This window comes from Bubalus bubalis, chromosome 5 (assembly GCF_019923935.1).
Source record: "Bubalus bubalis isolate 160015118507 breed Murrah chromosome 5, NDDB_SH_1, whole genome shotgun sequence".
Classification (NCBI taxonomy): domain Eukaryota; kingdom Metazoa; phylum Chordata; class Mammalia; order Artiodactyla; family Bovidae; genus Bubalus; species Bubalus bubalis.
The window spans coordinates 92,988,500-93,000,705 of record NC_059161.1 but is presented as its reverse complement, the minus strand read 5'-3'; the positions used below and the strand labels follow the sequence as shown (position 1 = coordinate 93,000,705).

Sequence of the window (12,206 nt, the reverse complement as noted above, 5' to 3'; positions counted from 1 at the left end):
TTCTCCAGGGGATCTTCCCAACCCAGGGATCGAACTCGGGTCTCCTGCATTCCAGGCAGACACTTTAACCTCTGAGCCACCAGGGAAGCCCTAATTTTACTTAGGAATATCTAAAAAATAAAAAATTGATACCAGACAAAAATAGTTTCTTTTCATATCTTATTCTGTAAAGTAGCCACTGAGTTAACAATTTAGATCTTCACCAAACTTTGGGAAATTCTACAAAGTAATTTTTAGAAATTAGATGAGATCACATATGTATTATTTTGCCTCCTTTTTCATTTACTGTCTTACAACTATTTTCATTTTGATTAATGCATGGAGAGCTGCATTTCTCCTCATGTAATATTTCATTATATGAATATAACATAATTTATCCAGCCATTCTTTCCCTAATGTATATTCAAGTTTCTAATTTACAAAGTACTACAATGATTACTCAATATCTGGGTCAGGAAGATCGCATGGAGAAGGAAATGGTTCCCTACTCCAGTATTCTTGCCTGGAAAATTCCATGGGCAGAGGGGCCTGGCAGGCTATAGTCCACTGGGTCCTAAAGAGTTGGACAACACTGAGTGACTGAGCACACACAAATAATTCACTTCTGTTTTCAAAGGCCCTCATATCTGTAATATGTTCCCCTTGTTCCCGTTTTCTTTCTTTTTCTTCCTCAGATTTGCTATTTGTTCTTTTCAAACACCAGCTACTATTATGATCAATTTTATTTGTTTCATTAATTTCTGCTTTTATCTTTAATTCAAGTTTATTTTGGGAGATTTTCCTTTTTCTGCTTCTCTGTTTTCTTTCCTGATTCTTTCCACCAAATGTATATCAAAAGTGCACTGCCTTATTCCTTCAGTGTGTTTATCCATACAACAGAGCAAAAGGGAAAGTCTTTACCATTATTATAATGTGGCTACAAACACTGGATTAATTTGGAGTCAGTTATAGTGGGTTCTAACTCCCTATCACCTAGCTATGTGATCTTGGCCAAATCTTGGTTTCTTCACCTGTAAAAATAGAAATAATAATACAGATTAAGTTTAAGACTATTTACAAATCATTTAGCATAAGAACTGGCCCATATTAATTAACTCAATAGATGTCTGATAAGACAAAAGGCCTCAGTTACCCCATTTACAAAAATGAGAGGACTAGGCTGACTAATCTCAAATTCTCTACCAACTGAAAAATTTTGCTTTTTTTTTGGCTTTGCTGAGCAGCAAGTAGGATCTTAGTCTCCCAAGCAGGGTTCAGACCGGTACCCTCTGCAGGGGAAGCGCAGAATACTGTTAGGGAAGTCCCTGAAAAAATTTATGTTCAATCTACTAGTTCATTTACCGGACAATCAACCAAACATCAACCCACTCATTCACCCAAACAGTTAGAAAGCACTTCCCTTGAACTAGGTATTCTAGATGTTAGGAATGCCACGATGGACTAACCATATAGTTCCTACCTTCCAGGTCAGAGTCCCTAGGGGGTAGGAGTGGGCACCAACTGTTAAAAGGTAACTAATACAAGGTGATAGGAGAAAGTGATGGCACCCCACTCCAGTACTCTTGCCTGGAAAATCCCATGGACGGAGGAGCCTGGTAGGCTGCAGTCCATGGGGTCGCTAAGAGTCGGACACGACTGAGCAACTTCCCTTTCACTTTTCACTTTCACGCATTGGAGAAGAAAATGGCAACCCACTCCAGTGTTCTTGCCTGGAGAATCCCAGGGACGGGGGAACCTGGTGGGCTGCCGTCTATGGGGTCACACAGAGTCGGACACGACTGAAGTGACTTAGCAACAACAACAATACAAGGTGATACTTGGTCTAATAAAGACTGTGGGAATTCAGAGACTTTGAGGAGTATGCACGGCAAAATCAAGACTTAGGTTGGATACCTCATGCAGGGACTCACTACTTATTAGCTGTGTGTGCTGTGCTGTGCTTAGTCGCTCAGTTGGGTCCGACTCTTTGCGACCCCATGGACTGTAGCCCACCAGGCTCCTCTGTGCATGGGATTCTCCAGGCAAGCATACAGGAGTGGGTTGCCATGCCCTCCTCCAAGGGATCTTCTCAACCAAGGGATCAAACCCAGGTCTCCCGCACTGCAGGCGGATTCTTTACCGTCAGAGCCTGCTGCTAAGTCACTTCAGTGGTGTCCGACTCTGTGCGACCCCACAGACGGCAGCCCACCAGGCTCCCCATCCCTGGGATTCTCCAGGCAAGAACACTGGAATGGGTTGCCATTTCCTTCTCCAATGCATGAAAGTGAAAAGTGAAAGTGAAGTCGCTCAGTTGTGTCCGACCCTCAGCGACCCCATGGACTGTAGCCTTCCAGGCTCCTCCATCCATGGGATTTTCCAGGCAAGAGTACTGGAGTGGGATGCCGTTGCCTTCTCCAAATGTACCCTCAAAAATTAACTTTGGCGTTAAACTTCTCTATCTGTAGAAAGGAACAGTAATACCAACCTGGTAGGTTATATTAAACAACACATCATTTGGACTCAATGAATGGAGGTTGTTATTATTATTACAAGAGGCGATGAAAGGTAAAGAAAGGCATTTACTATATTTCAAGAGAGGAAAAGCAGGGTGAGGGGAATTTCCCAATTGTGTTCACAAAACAAAACCTGTGGCAAGGCAGTTAAGGATGGTGAGGGGTGGGGGGTGGGAAACAGGTTAAGAGGAGAATCAAAGTGTGTGATGCCCTTGCCCTTGGAGGGCAGAGAATTCTAATTTCTGTATTTTCAGATGCTAGCACAACACCTGACCGTGTTTGCTATAAACACGAATGGAAGAACACACGTCAAGCAACTGGGCTGCAGAGAAAGATCTGGGCCAAACTGTTCAAAGAAACCATTTTACAGTGAAACGAAATCTTGGGAGTCAGGAGATCTGGAGCAGTCTTTTGACTAAAGACCTCTCTTTTCACACTGGCTTTGCAACTTACCTGCTGTATGGCCTTAACAAATTACTTATACCTCGAATCTCCTCATCTGTAAAACGGGGATAACACCTACCTTACAAAATTAGTGTGAGAAATTGTACCAAGCGATTATCAAAGAGGCTGGCGGTGGGCACACTCAATAATAGCACAGCGCTGCAGCCGCTTAACTTCTCCATTAGGTCTTTTGTCCGTATTTATGACAGGGTAAGAATATATTTTCTCCAACGGTCCAACCGGCACCGAAAAAGTACACCAGGTTTCCCGAGGATGCAAGGCCCCGCCCGGTTCGCGGCACACACTCGGGTCACGGACGCCGACTGCAGTCCCGGAGCCTCTCCACCTGCGTAGCCGAGCCCTGGAGGGCGCAACCGATACCAAGCCGTTATAGAGACGGGGCCGAGACAGGCTGGACGTGAGGCCGAGCGCCATTTCACCGAAACCCGTTCCACACCACCATGTCTAGAGGGGACGCCTCGAAAAAAATAAAGAGTACTTAAAAAAAAAAAAAAGAAAGGGCAAGGAAGCCGGAAGTGACGCACAGCGGCGAGGAACCGGAAATGACCGCAACACGCCGGAAGTTTACCCGTTTCCAGGGCGCCGGCTCAGCGTCCCGCGACCCCCGCCCCCCCACGCTCCAACCAGGTAGCTGGTGTCGGGACGCTGGAAAGCGACTCGGTGGAGCGGGTGCTCGCCGACGGCGGCCGCCGCCACAGCGCGTCGCGCGGAGTAGCAACCGAAGACGGCGGCCGCCGCACCAGCCAGCGCGTGTGGAGGATAAACGGCCAGCACGGCCGTCGCGGTGATCCGTCCAGGGAAAGAGTGAGCGAGGGCCAAGGCTCTCGTCTTAGCGAAGACAGAGAAAGAATCCGCGAGGAGAGCGACCGCCGCTGCCGGGTACCGACGGGAAAAGGAAGTGAAGACGTCGGCTTCTCCCGCGATGACTCGAGAAGGGTCAGCGAAGACCTGGACCACGGCCGCAGCGTCTCTGAGGGGAGAGTCAGGGGAGACGGCGGCCACCTTCCCGGCAACTCTTGGGAGAGACTGAGGGGAGGCCTCAGCAGCGACGCGAGCTTCAGTGAAGTCGGAAGTCACCCAACTAGTGACTCCTCGGGATCCGTCAGAGACTACCGCGGCCTCCGCCTCTGCGGGACTTGGGAGGAAGTCCGGGAGGTCCGGGGCCCCCGAGCCAGCGACGACCGCCACAGCCGCCTCAGTGGCTCTTGGGAGGGCGCGAGTGTGGATGGCGGCCGCAGCCTCAGCAGTTCCTGGGAGGGGGTGAGTGAAGACCGCGGCTACTTGGCCAGCGACTCCTCCGCGGTGAGCGTCAGCGAAGACGCCAGCCGCCGCCGCTTCTGGGAGAGGGAAAGTGAGGACGAAGGTTCCCGCTGCCGGGCCTCCTGGGGGAGGACGACGGAGGACGGCGGCCCCGGGCCTAGCGACGACGAGGGAGACAGCCGCTGCTGCAGTGGCTCGTGGGTGACAGCGAGCGAAGACCGCCGCAGCAGCGGGGGCCTGGACTCGACGCCCCCTCGGAGTCCGAGTCGCCGCACCATGCCCGGGGTGTCCGATTCGGGACCGTCCACTTCCTCCACGGAGACTGCGACCCCGTGTGAGTCGGACCGCTTCGCTGGCCCTTGTCTCTGCCACACTCCACTTTTCTCAGTCGAGCCTCTTCTTGGCATTTCCCTTTCTCACCTGTCACTCATTTCTTTCCCCTTAATTGACCTGTTTACAGTGGGTCCCAAAGTTCATCTGGTCATCTGGCCCCCATCCTTCCTCGTTTCAGCTCTCCGTACCTTTTTTTTTTTTTTTGGCGCCCATCTGCGCCCATTCCTGAGACTTCGTTCCTAGGTGATAGCAACTCTTGTTAAAGTTTATGGACCCTTTTAAGTTCTTGGCGTCTCTGCGGCATTTGATTCTGTGTAAATAGTATTTGTTTGTTGTTTAGTCGCTAAGTCGTGTCCGACTCTTCGCGACGCCATGGACTGTAGCCTGCCAGGCTCCTCTGCCCATGGGATTTCCCAGCTAAGAACTCTGGAGTTGGTAGCCATTTCCTTCTCCAGGGGATCTTCCCGAAGCAGGTTATTGAACTCCCGTCTCCTGCATTGGTTCTTTATCTCTGAGCCACCATGGAAGCCCTGGAAATATTAGACTCACCTAATTTTCTTCCTTCCACTTTCCCGACTCTCCCTGTCTGTCTAGCTAGCTAGCTATCCACCCATCCATCCATCCATCCTGAATTTCTTCTATCCTTTCCATAATGTTGCTTTTTTTTTTCCCTCGGATAGTGCCATCACTGATGCTTTTTTCCTTGTTATGTACTACGACTTCAGCCCTACTGAATAATAATAATAACCCTATTATTCATTCAGTCATCCAGTCAATATTGAGTGTCTACTGTGTGCTTTTTCTTAAGGATATGTGAGCAAAGAAGACACACACATTCCTTCCTCCTAGTGGGGAAGATAAATACTGAGCAAGTAATTACTAGTGTGATGAATATTATAAGGAAGAGCAGAGGGCCCCTGGCTCCAGTGTGGGGTGAGGTTGGGGATCAGAGAAAGCTGCCTACTACTGAGACACAGGTAACCGTGAGAGCTTGGCTCCAGACCTCTCCTTGGAGCTGCAGACTTGCATGTACAGCTCCCTTGTGGAACTCTTCCTTGGGCACCTCAAGATCATCACATTCAAAATATGATTTTGTATCATTATGTCCTCTCTGTCCTTTAGTGTTGGTTGTTTCAGTGGCACTATACCACTTGTGTGACTTAGTCACACACCTTGGAGTTGTCCTGTTATTCTTCCCTTATTTCACACACCAAATCCCTCCGAGTTCATTTCATCCTGTTTGCCTAATATATGTTGAATCTGTTTCCTTTTCTGTTCCTACTGCTGTTCTCTTAGTTGAGGGTCTCAACCTCTCTGGTGGAGACTCCTGTAGATATCTTCCTACATGGTCTCCTTGAGTCCCTTCTCTTGCTGTTTTGCTCCCCGTCCATTAATTCCCCTCACTGCAGCCAGCGTTACACATCTGATCATTCTTAGTTCTCTACTTAAAATCATTTAATGACTCCCCGCTATCTGTTCAACTCTCACAAGTTCCAGCACATCCTGCCTCTTGTCTAATTCTGGCTTCTTTTCCTTTCAACCTTATGCTTCCACAGTAGGGTGGGTATTTTTATAGTTTCTTGAACTGTCCAGGATGCCTTTCCCTGCATGCATTTCACCTGGCAAAATCCTGCTAACCCTTGAAGAATCATCTCAGGTGTTACCTTTCCTAGAAACCCTTTTCTGCTCTCCTTCCCTCCTATCCTAGCTGAGTTAGAAGTCTTCTGCTTCCGTAAGTTCTTAGGAATGTTTCTGTCGTTGCTCTTATTACATTGTTTTGTAATTTGTATTTGTATATCTCTGTGAGTTCCTTGAGGATAGAGACCATGTCTTTTTAATCTTTCTATACTTATTATAGATGCCAGGTTAATGTGGAGTGGGTGGATGAGTGGATGAATGAATAAACTGGAATGGCATGTGGTGAGAAAAAAGATTGTGAAATTAGATGGAGGCAAGTTATGGGAGGGCTTCGCAGGTGGTGCTAGTGGTAAAGAACCTACCTGCCAATGCAGGAGACATAATGAGATGCGGGTTGGATCCCTGAGACACAGGAAGATCCCCTGCAGGAGGGCATGAAAACCTGCTGCAGTATTCTTGCCTGGATAATCCCATGGACAGAGGAGCCTGGAGGGCTACAGCCATAGAGCCACAAAGTCAGACACGACTGAAGCGACTTAGCATGCAGCAAGTTATGGGAAGGCATAGACCGTCATACTGAGAGCCTCTAGATGAGCACTGGATAACCCGAAGCGGTTTGGAGTGTGGAGGCATGAAGTGATCAGGATAGTGTCCTTGCATACGGTGGATTAGAGTGTTCCTGTATAAAATGGATGAAAATGGGTAGAATGTCATTTGTAGATCTTGCAGTACTTGTTTAAAGGAGAATAATGGAGATTTCGGGGTGATCCAGTGGTTAAGGCTCTGCACTCTCACTGCAGGGGGCATGAATTCAGTCCCTGGTCCGGGAACTAAGGCCCCACTGCTCATCTGGAGAACCAAATACAAACCCTTATGCCAAAGTTTAAAAGAAATAAAGGAGAATAATGAAGATCTGACCTAGGGGGATTAACATCATTAAACATTTACCAGGTAGTTTGGTTTTTTGTGGGGTGCTTCCTTATTCCCTTGCCCGGATACATATATCTCAGTTGTTCTTCAGAGACTTGCTCCACTGTTTCCTCCTCTTCCTCCTTTATTTTGCCTGTACTCTTAGGATGTTGCTGTGAGGCTTTTTATTGTGTCGAATTTATCCCAATAGTTTTAAAAGCATCTGTGGAAAGAAAATGTCTAAAATCCATGTCTTTTCATTGTATTATCATAGTGCCTGGCATATGGTAGATGCTCAGAAAGGATTTTTGAGTAAAATGCATAGCATTTTGCTAACAGTTGGTATAAGAAATTATTTCAGCTGTCCACTGATTTGAACTATTTACTTCTTCCCCAATTACTGTCTGTTCATGCTTAGATACTTTCGGTGCTTCTGGTTTACAATGCACGTTAAGATATTTCACGGGACAGTAAGGCTGATGGTGCAGTCTTGATGTTTGGAACATGAAATTATAAAATATGACACTTCATGTATGAAGTAAAAGTTGTGACTTGCCATCCCTTTCTTAGTGTAGGATATATGAGAAAGATATGAAAAACATTGATGAGATGTATCTGCCCCTGTGAGATAAGGTTCTGGTTAAGTCTTTTCCATTGGAGAGTAGGCCTTTGTTACAGAGAATAGCTGGGCAGGTTTCCAAATGGTCACCTCTCTCCTCCCTCTACCAAAGACATGAAGCAATTTTTTTTTTTTTTTTTTGGTTTTTCACAGTGATAACCTGGTGGAGTTTTGAAGGTAAAATCTATGAAAATGAGGAGGCCTCATAAGACTATTGCCCTGAGGAGTTTCTCACTCTTAGGCTAGTACATACCCAGCCCCCAACAGTTTGTCAAAATTACCACTTGAGTGCTTCTGGAAGTTTGTGGTTCCAGTGGCTTCTGCTCCAGGTGAGCTGAACTTGACCATGTTTCTCTTGACCTGTCTCTCCAAATTTGCCCTGAGACCTGAATTCTGATGAGTCTAAGGAAAGTTGTTGATTTTCAGTTTGTTCAGCTTTTTTCCTATATGAATGTACGTGATGACTTCTGTGCTCTTTACATATTAGAGCTGAAAATGAAGTCTGATTAAGATGTTATTCATGAGTATCTTTGTTAGTAAATTATTTGGAAAGCCAAAGTGACTTTGTACTTTCGGTTCAATTGTTGTTTTAGTCTTTTTTTATCTTAAATTTATTTTTTAATTGGAGGGTAATTGCTTTACAATGTTGCGCTGGTTTCTGCTGTACAACAATGTGAATGAGTCATACTTCTATTTATGTATATACCGCTACCTCTTAAACCTCCCTCCCGGCTCCAGGTCGGCACAAAACGCGAGCTGGGTTCCCTGTGTTATAGAGCAGCTTTCCACTAGTTACCTACTTTACACGTTATAGATTATATATGTCAATGCTTAGGCTTTTTTTAGTTTTGCAGTATATTTTAAGCAATTTGGTTTTTCAGTAGGTGCCAGGAAGAAAGTGCATTTTGGTAGCATACATGATGCAGTACGTGCTGGAGACGTAAAGCAGCTTTCAGAAATCGTGCAGCGTGGTGCCAGCATTAACGAAGTTGATATTCTCCATAAATTTACCCCTTTACACTGGGCAGCACATTCTGGCAGTTTGGAGGTAAGAAACTATAAATTATTAAACTGGGTAAGTTTGGAGCTGTTGGCAGCTTTGTAAATTTAGCAAACAGGACTGAGGCCTTATGCTGAGCACCGCAAATGTTTTTCTTTTTTTAAATTTTATTGAAGCATAGTTGATTTACAATGTTAATTTCTGCTGCTTAGCAGAGTGATTCAGTTACACATATATACACAAATATTTTTCTTTTCAATTCACTGTAACATTTGGGTGTTCTGGTTAGCTTTGTAATAAATTGTATCCTAAAACTTGGTGGCATAAAATAACTATTTATGCTTAGGAGTGAAGCAGGAATTTGGATGTCAGAGACACCTTTGCTCTGCTCTATGATGTTGGGGCTCCAGCGAGAGGATTTAAAAGCTAGGGCTGGAATCTTCCAAAGGCTTGATCACACAGACATCTGGTAGTAGAGGCTGGCTGTAGGCCCTGGCCATCTTGATTCCTCTCCACGCAGGCCTCTCTGTGAGGCTCCCACATGTGGGCTAGTGTGTGATTCCTCTCAGTGTGGTGGCTGGATTCCAGAAGCACCAGAGAGGGTGGCTTGTAGAGGATAACAATGCATGCGTAGCTCTATCAGATCCTGATATTCTTGCTGTAGTTGCTTCAGATTTTGGACAGAGATGGAATCTCACAGATGCATTTTAAGCTCCTGAGCGCCCCTCCCAGGTGTCATTTCTCTTCTTCCAACTCCAGAGGTAACTGTTGCTCTGAAGTTGGTGTTTATTATTACCATCTATGTTTTATGCTGTTATTACATATGATTAGATCATGGTTTTAAATGACATGTTTTATATGAATGTCATATAATTTGGATCATTCTGCAGCTTGCTTTTTTTTGTTCAACAATGTATTTTTGACTTAACGAGGTGGTTACATATATGTACTCTGCTGCTGCTGCTAAGACGCTTCAGTCGTGTCCGACTCTGTGCAACCCCATAGACGCAGCCCACCAGGCTCCCCTGTCTCTGGGATTCTCCAGGCAAGAACACTGGAGTGGATTGCCATGTCCTTCTCCCTATATGTACTCTAGTTCATTTCTTTCAGCCATGTTGTAGTAGTCTATTCTTAGGTAAATATCAGAATATATTCATTTTTTGATTGATGGATATTTCATTGGCTTTAGTCTTTCACTAGTATAAACAGTGCTTAGTGAATAATGCATAAATTCTTTTTTTTATTGATATATCTTATCGAAGTATAGGTGATTTGCAATGTATTCATTTCTGCTGTATAGCAGTGATTTAGTTATGCTTGTATATACATTCTTTTTCATTTCTTTTCCATTATGGTTTATCACCGGATATTGAATATAGTTCCCTGTGCTATACAGTAGGACCTCGTTGTTTATCCATTCTAAGTGTGATAGTTTGCGTCTGTTAGTCCCTAACTCCCAATCCTTCCCTCCGCCCCGCCCGCTCTTGGCAATGGTAAGTCTGTTCTCTGTGTCTGTGAGTCTATTTCTGTTTCATGTGCTGTGTGCTTAGTCGCTCAGTCGTATTCGACTCTTTGCAGCCCCATGGACTGTAGCCCACTAGGCTCCTCTGTCCAGGGGGTTCTCCAGGCAAGAATACTGGAGTGGGTTGCCATGCCCTCCTCCAGGGAATCTCCCCAGCCCAGGGATGGAACCCAGGTCTCCTGCATTGCAGGCGAATTCTATTTCGTAGATAAGTTTATTTGTATGCACAACTTTTTATTCTTGGACTGTGTACAAAGCCAACTGGAATTTTTCCTCATGATTCACACTATTATGTGTGGGGAGCTTATTTTAGCTATTACATTTCCCTGTTGCCTGTAGGCTGTACTATGCATCTCTCTTTTTTCCCCAGCCACACAGTCTGCTTTCTATGAATATGGAGTCTCTGTGTGACTTCCTGTTTGTTTGGGCTTTTCTGCTTCTTGGAACCAAATCTGGTCCAAAGAATCTCTCTCCACCAGTTTGTGTGCCCCACTTGAGCTGTGGAGATTTCTCCTTTGCCCTTTTAGTGGCTCCCTCTCACCTGGGAGGAATGTGCCTGATGGGTCTGTCTGTGCCTGCAGCCCTGAGTGGGGATTTTCTCTGCTGTTTGCTCCCACATCCCTGATGGATCTACACTTTGGCAGCTTTCCCATCTATTTTATGGTTTCAGATGTCTCTTAGCTTCATCAACGATGGGATTTTCTTGCCTTTTTGTTAAAAATGATTTTGAAGAGAAGAGGAAATACTGATTTTAGTCTGCCAAATTAGTGGTTTTCTTTATGCCCTGCCAGTGGACTTCTCTCTTCTATGTTACCTCCAGGCCATTTTTAGACTTCCTTGTCTGATCTCTTCTGTATAATAATTCACAGAATTGTTTTCTCTCCAGAATCTGAATTGTGGTTTCTGCATACAGTGCTTATCAGCAGCTCATGCATACCTGACTGGCATCTCATTCAGTTGGTCTGAAACTAAACCATTATTCTTTTCACTCCTTTCTTAGCTTTCCAGGCTAATGATTCAAATGTCCTTTGAATCATTATTGAGTTGTCTCAAGGTTTTACAGAAGCAAAACTCAGTATAAGCATTTGTCTGGACGAAGTGCTCACGGTGCATATGGATGTGGTGAGAACTGATGACGAGGTTTGTTGATTCTCTTCCATCTTTGACTCTCAGAATTATCCTGTCCACGTTCATAGCCACTGCTTTAGAGCTACTTGATTTCCTTCTTTATTGGATCGTCTACCTCTAGTTATAACTGACACACAAGATTACTGCTCTAAAACAGAAGCAGTAAACCTTCCTGAAAAAAAGTGAAAGTGTGAAAATGTTAGTCACTCAGTTGTGTCCGACTCTTTGTGACCCCGTGGACTGTAGCCCACCAGGCTCTTCTGTCCATGGAATTCTCCAGACAAGAATACTGAAGTGGGTTGCCATTTCCTTCTCCAGAAAACCTTCCTTAAGTCCCTGTAGTGACTCTCTACTCTGTAGGATAAAGTTTGAGCTGTTTAATATGGTAGACTGCCTCTTCAACCTTCACTCCTGTCAGACTTGTTTTATGCTCCAGTGCCGGTGACTGTCATTTCCCAAGCAAGTCTACCGTTTCATATTATTGTAGACTGCGTATGAGCCATATCATTTGCCTGATCTCACCTATTCCCAGTTGAAATCCAGCTCAAGTAGCACTTACTCAAGTAGCAGAGCCTTCTGTGTTTCCCCCCTCAGTATCATCCAACTAGCAACTTTTCCCTCAATTTTATACACATTTGAAAAATTCTATTTATCACATGAAATTGTATCCTCTGTTAGATTTTGAGCTCTTTGAAGGTACCATTTCATTTGAGTTTTATCTTTTTTTCCTCAATATCTAGTATAGTGTCTGGAATATTGGAGTCACATTGTGGATTCCCAATAAATGTTTGTCGTATTGCTGAGTTTGTTGAATTAAATTTATATTTTTAGTGTCTAGCA

General features: G+C 44.9%; 1 protein-coding gene across 8 annotated transcripts in view; it reads left to right on the top strand.

The window, feature by feature from the left end:
- The first annotated feature begins 3,522 nt into the window (after positions 1-3,522).
- ANKRD42 (ankyrin repeat domain 42) overlaps positions 3,523-12,206 on the top strand; it is a 52,918-nt gene continuing 44,234 nt past the window's right edge. The window contains exons 1-3 of one of the 8 annotated variants that reach the window (XR_006551294.2): positions 3,523-4,551; positions 7,870-7,893; positions 8,598-8,764. Coding sequence is in view for 7 of the 8 variants with exons in the window: in XM_044943429.2 (XP_044799364.1) it covers positions 4,494-4,551; positions 7,870-7,893; positions 8,598-8,764 (249 nt within the window). In the remaining variant the exon portion in view is untranslated. The other 7 variants (XM_044943429.2, XM_044943426.2, XM_044943425.2 and 4 more) reach the window with 7 other exon arrangements.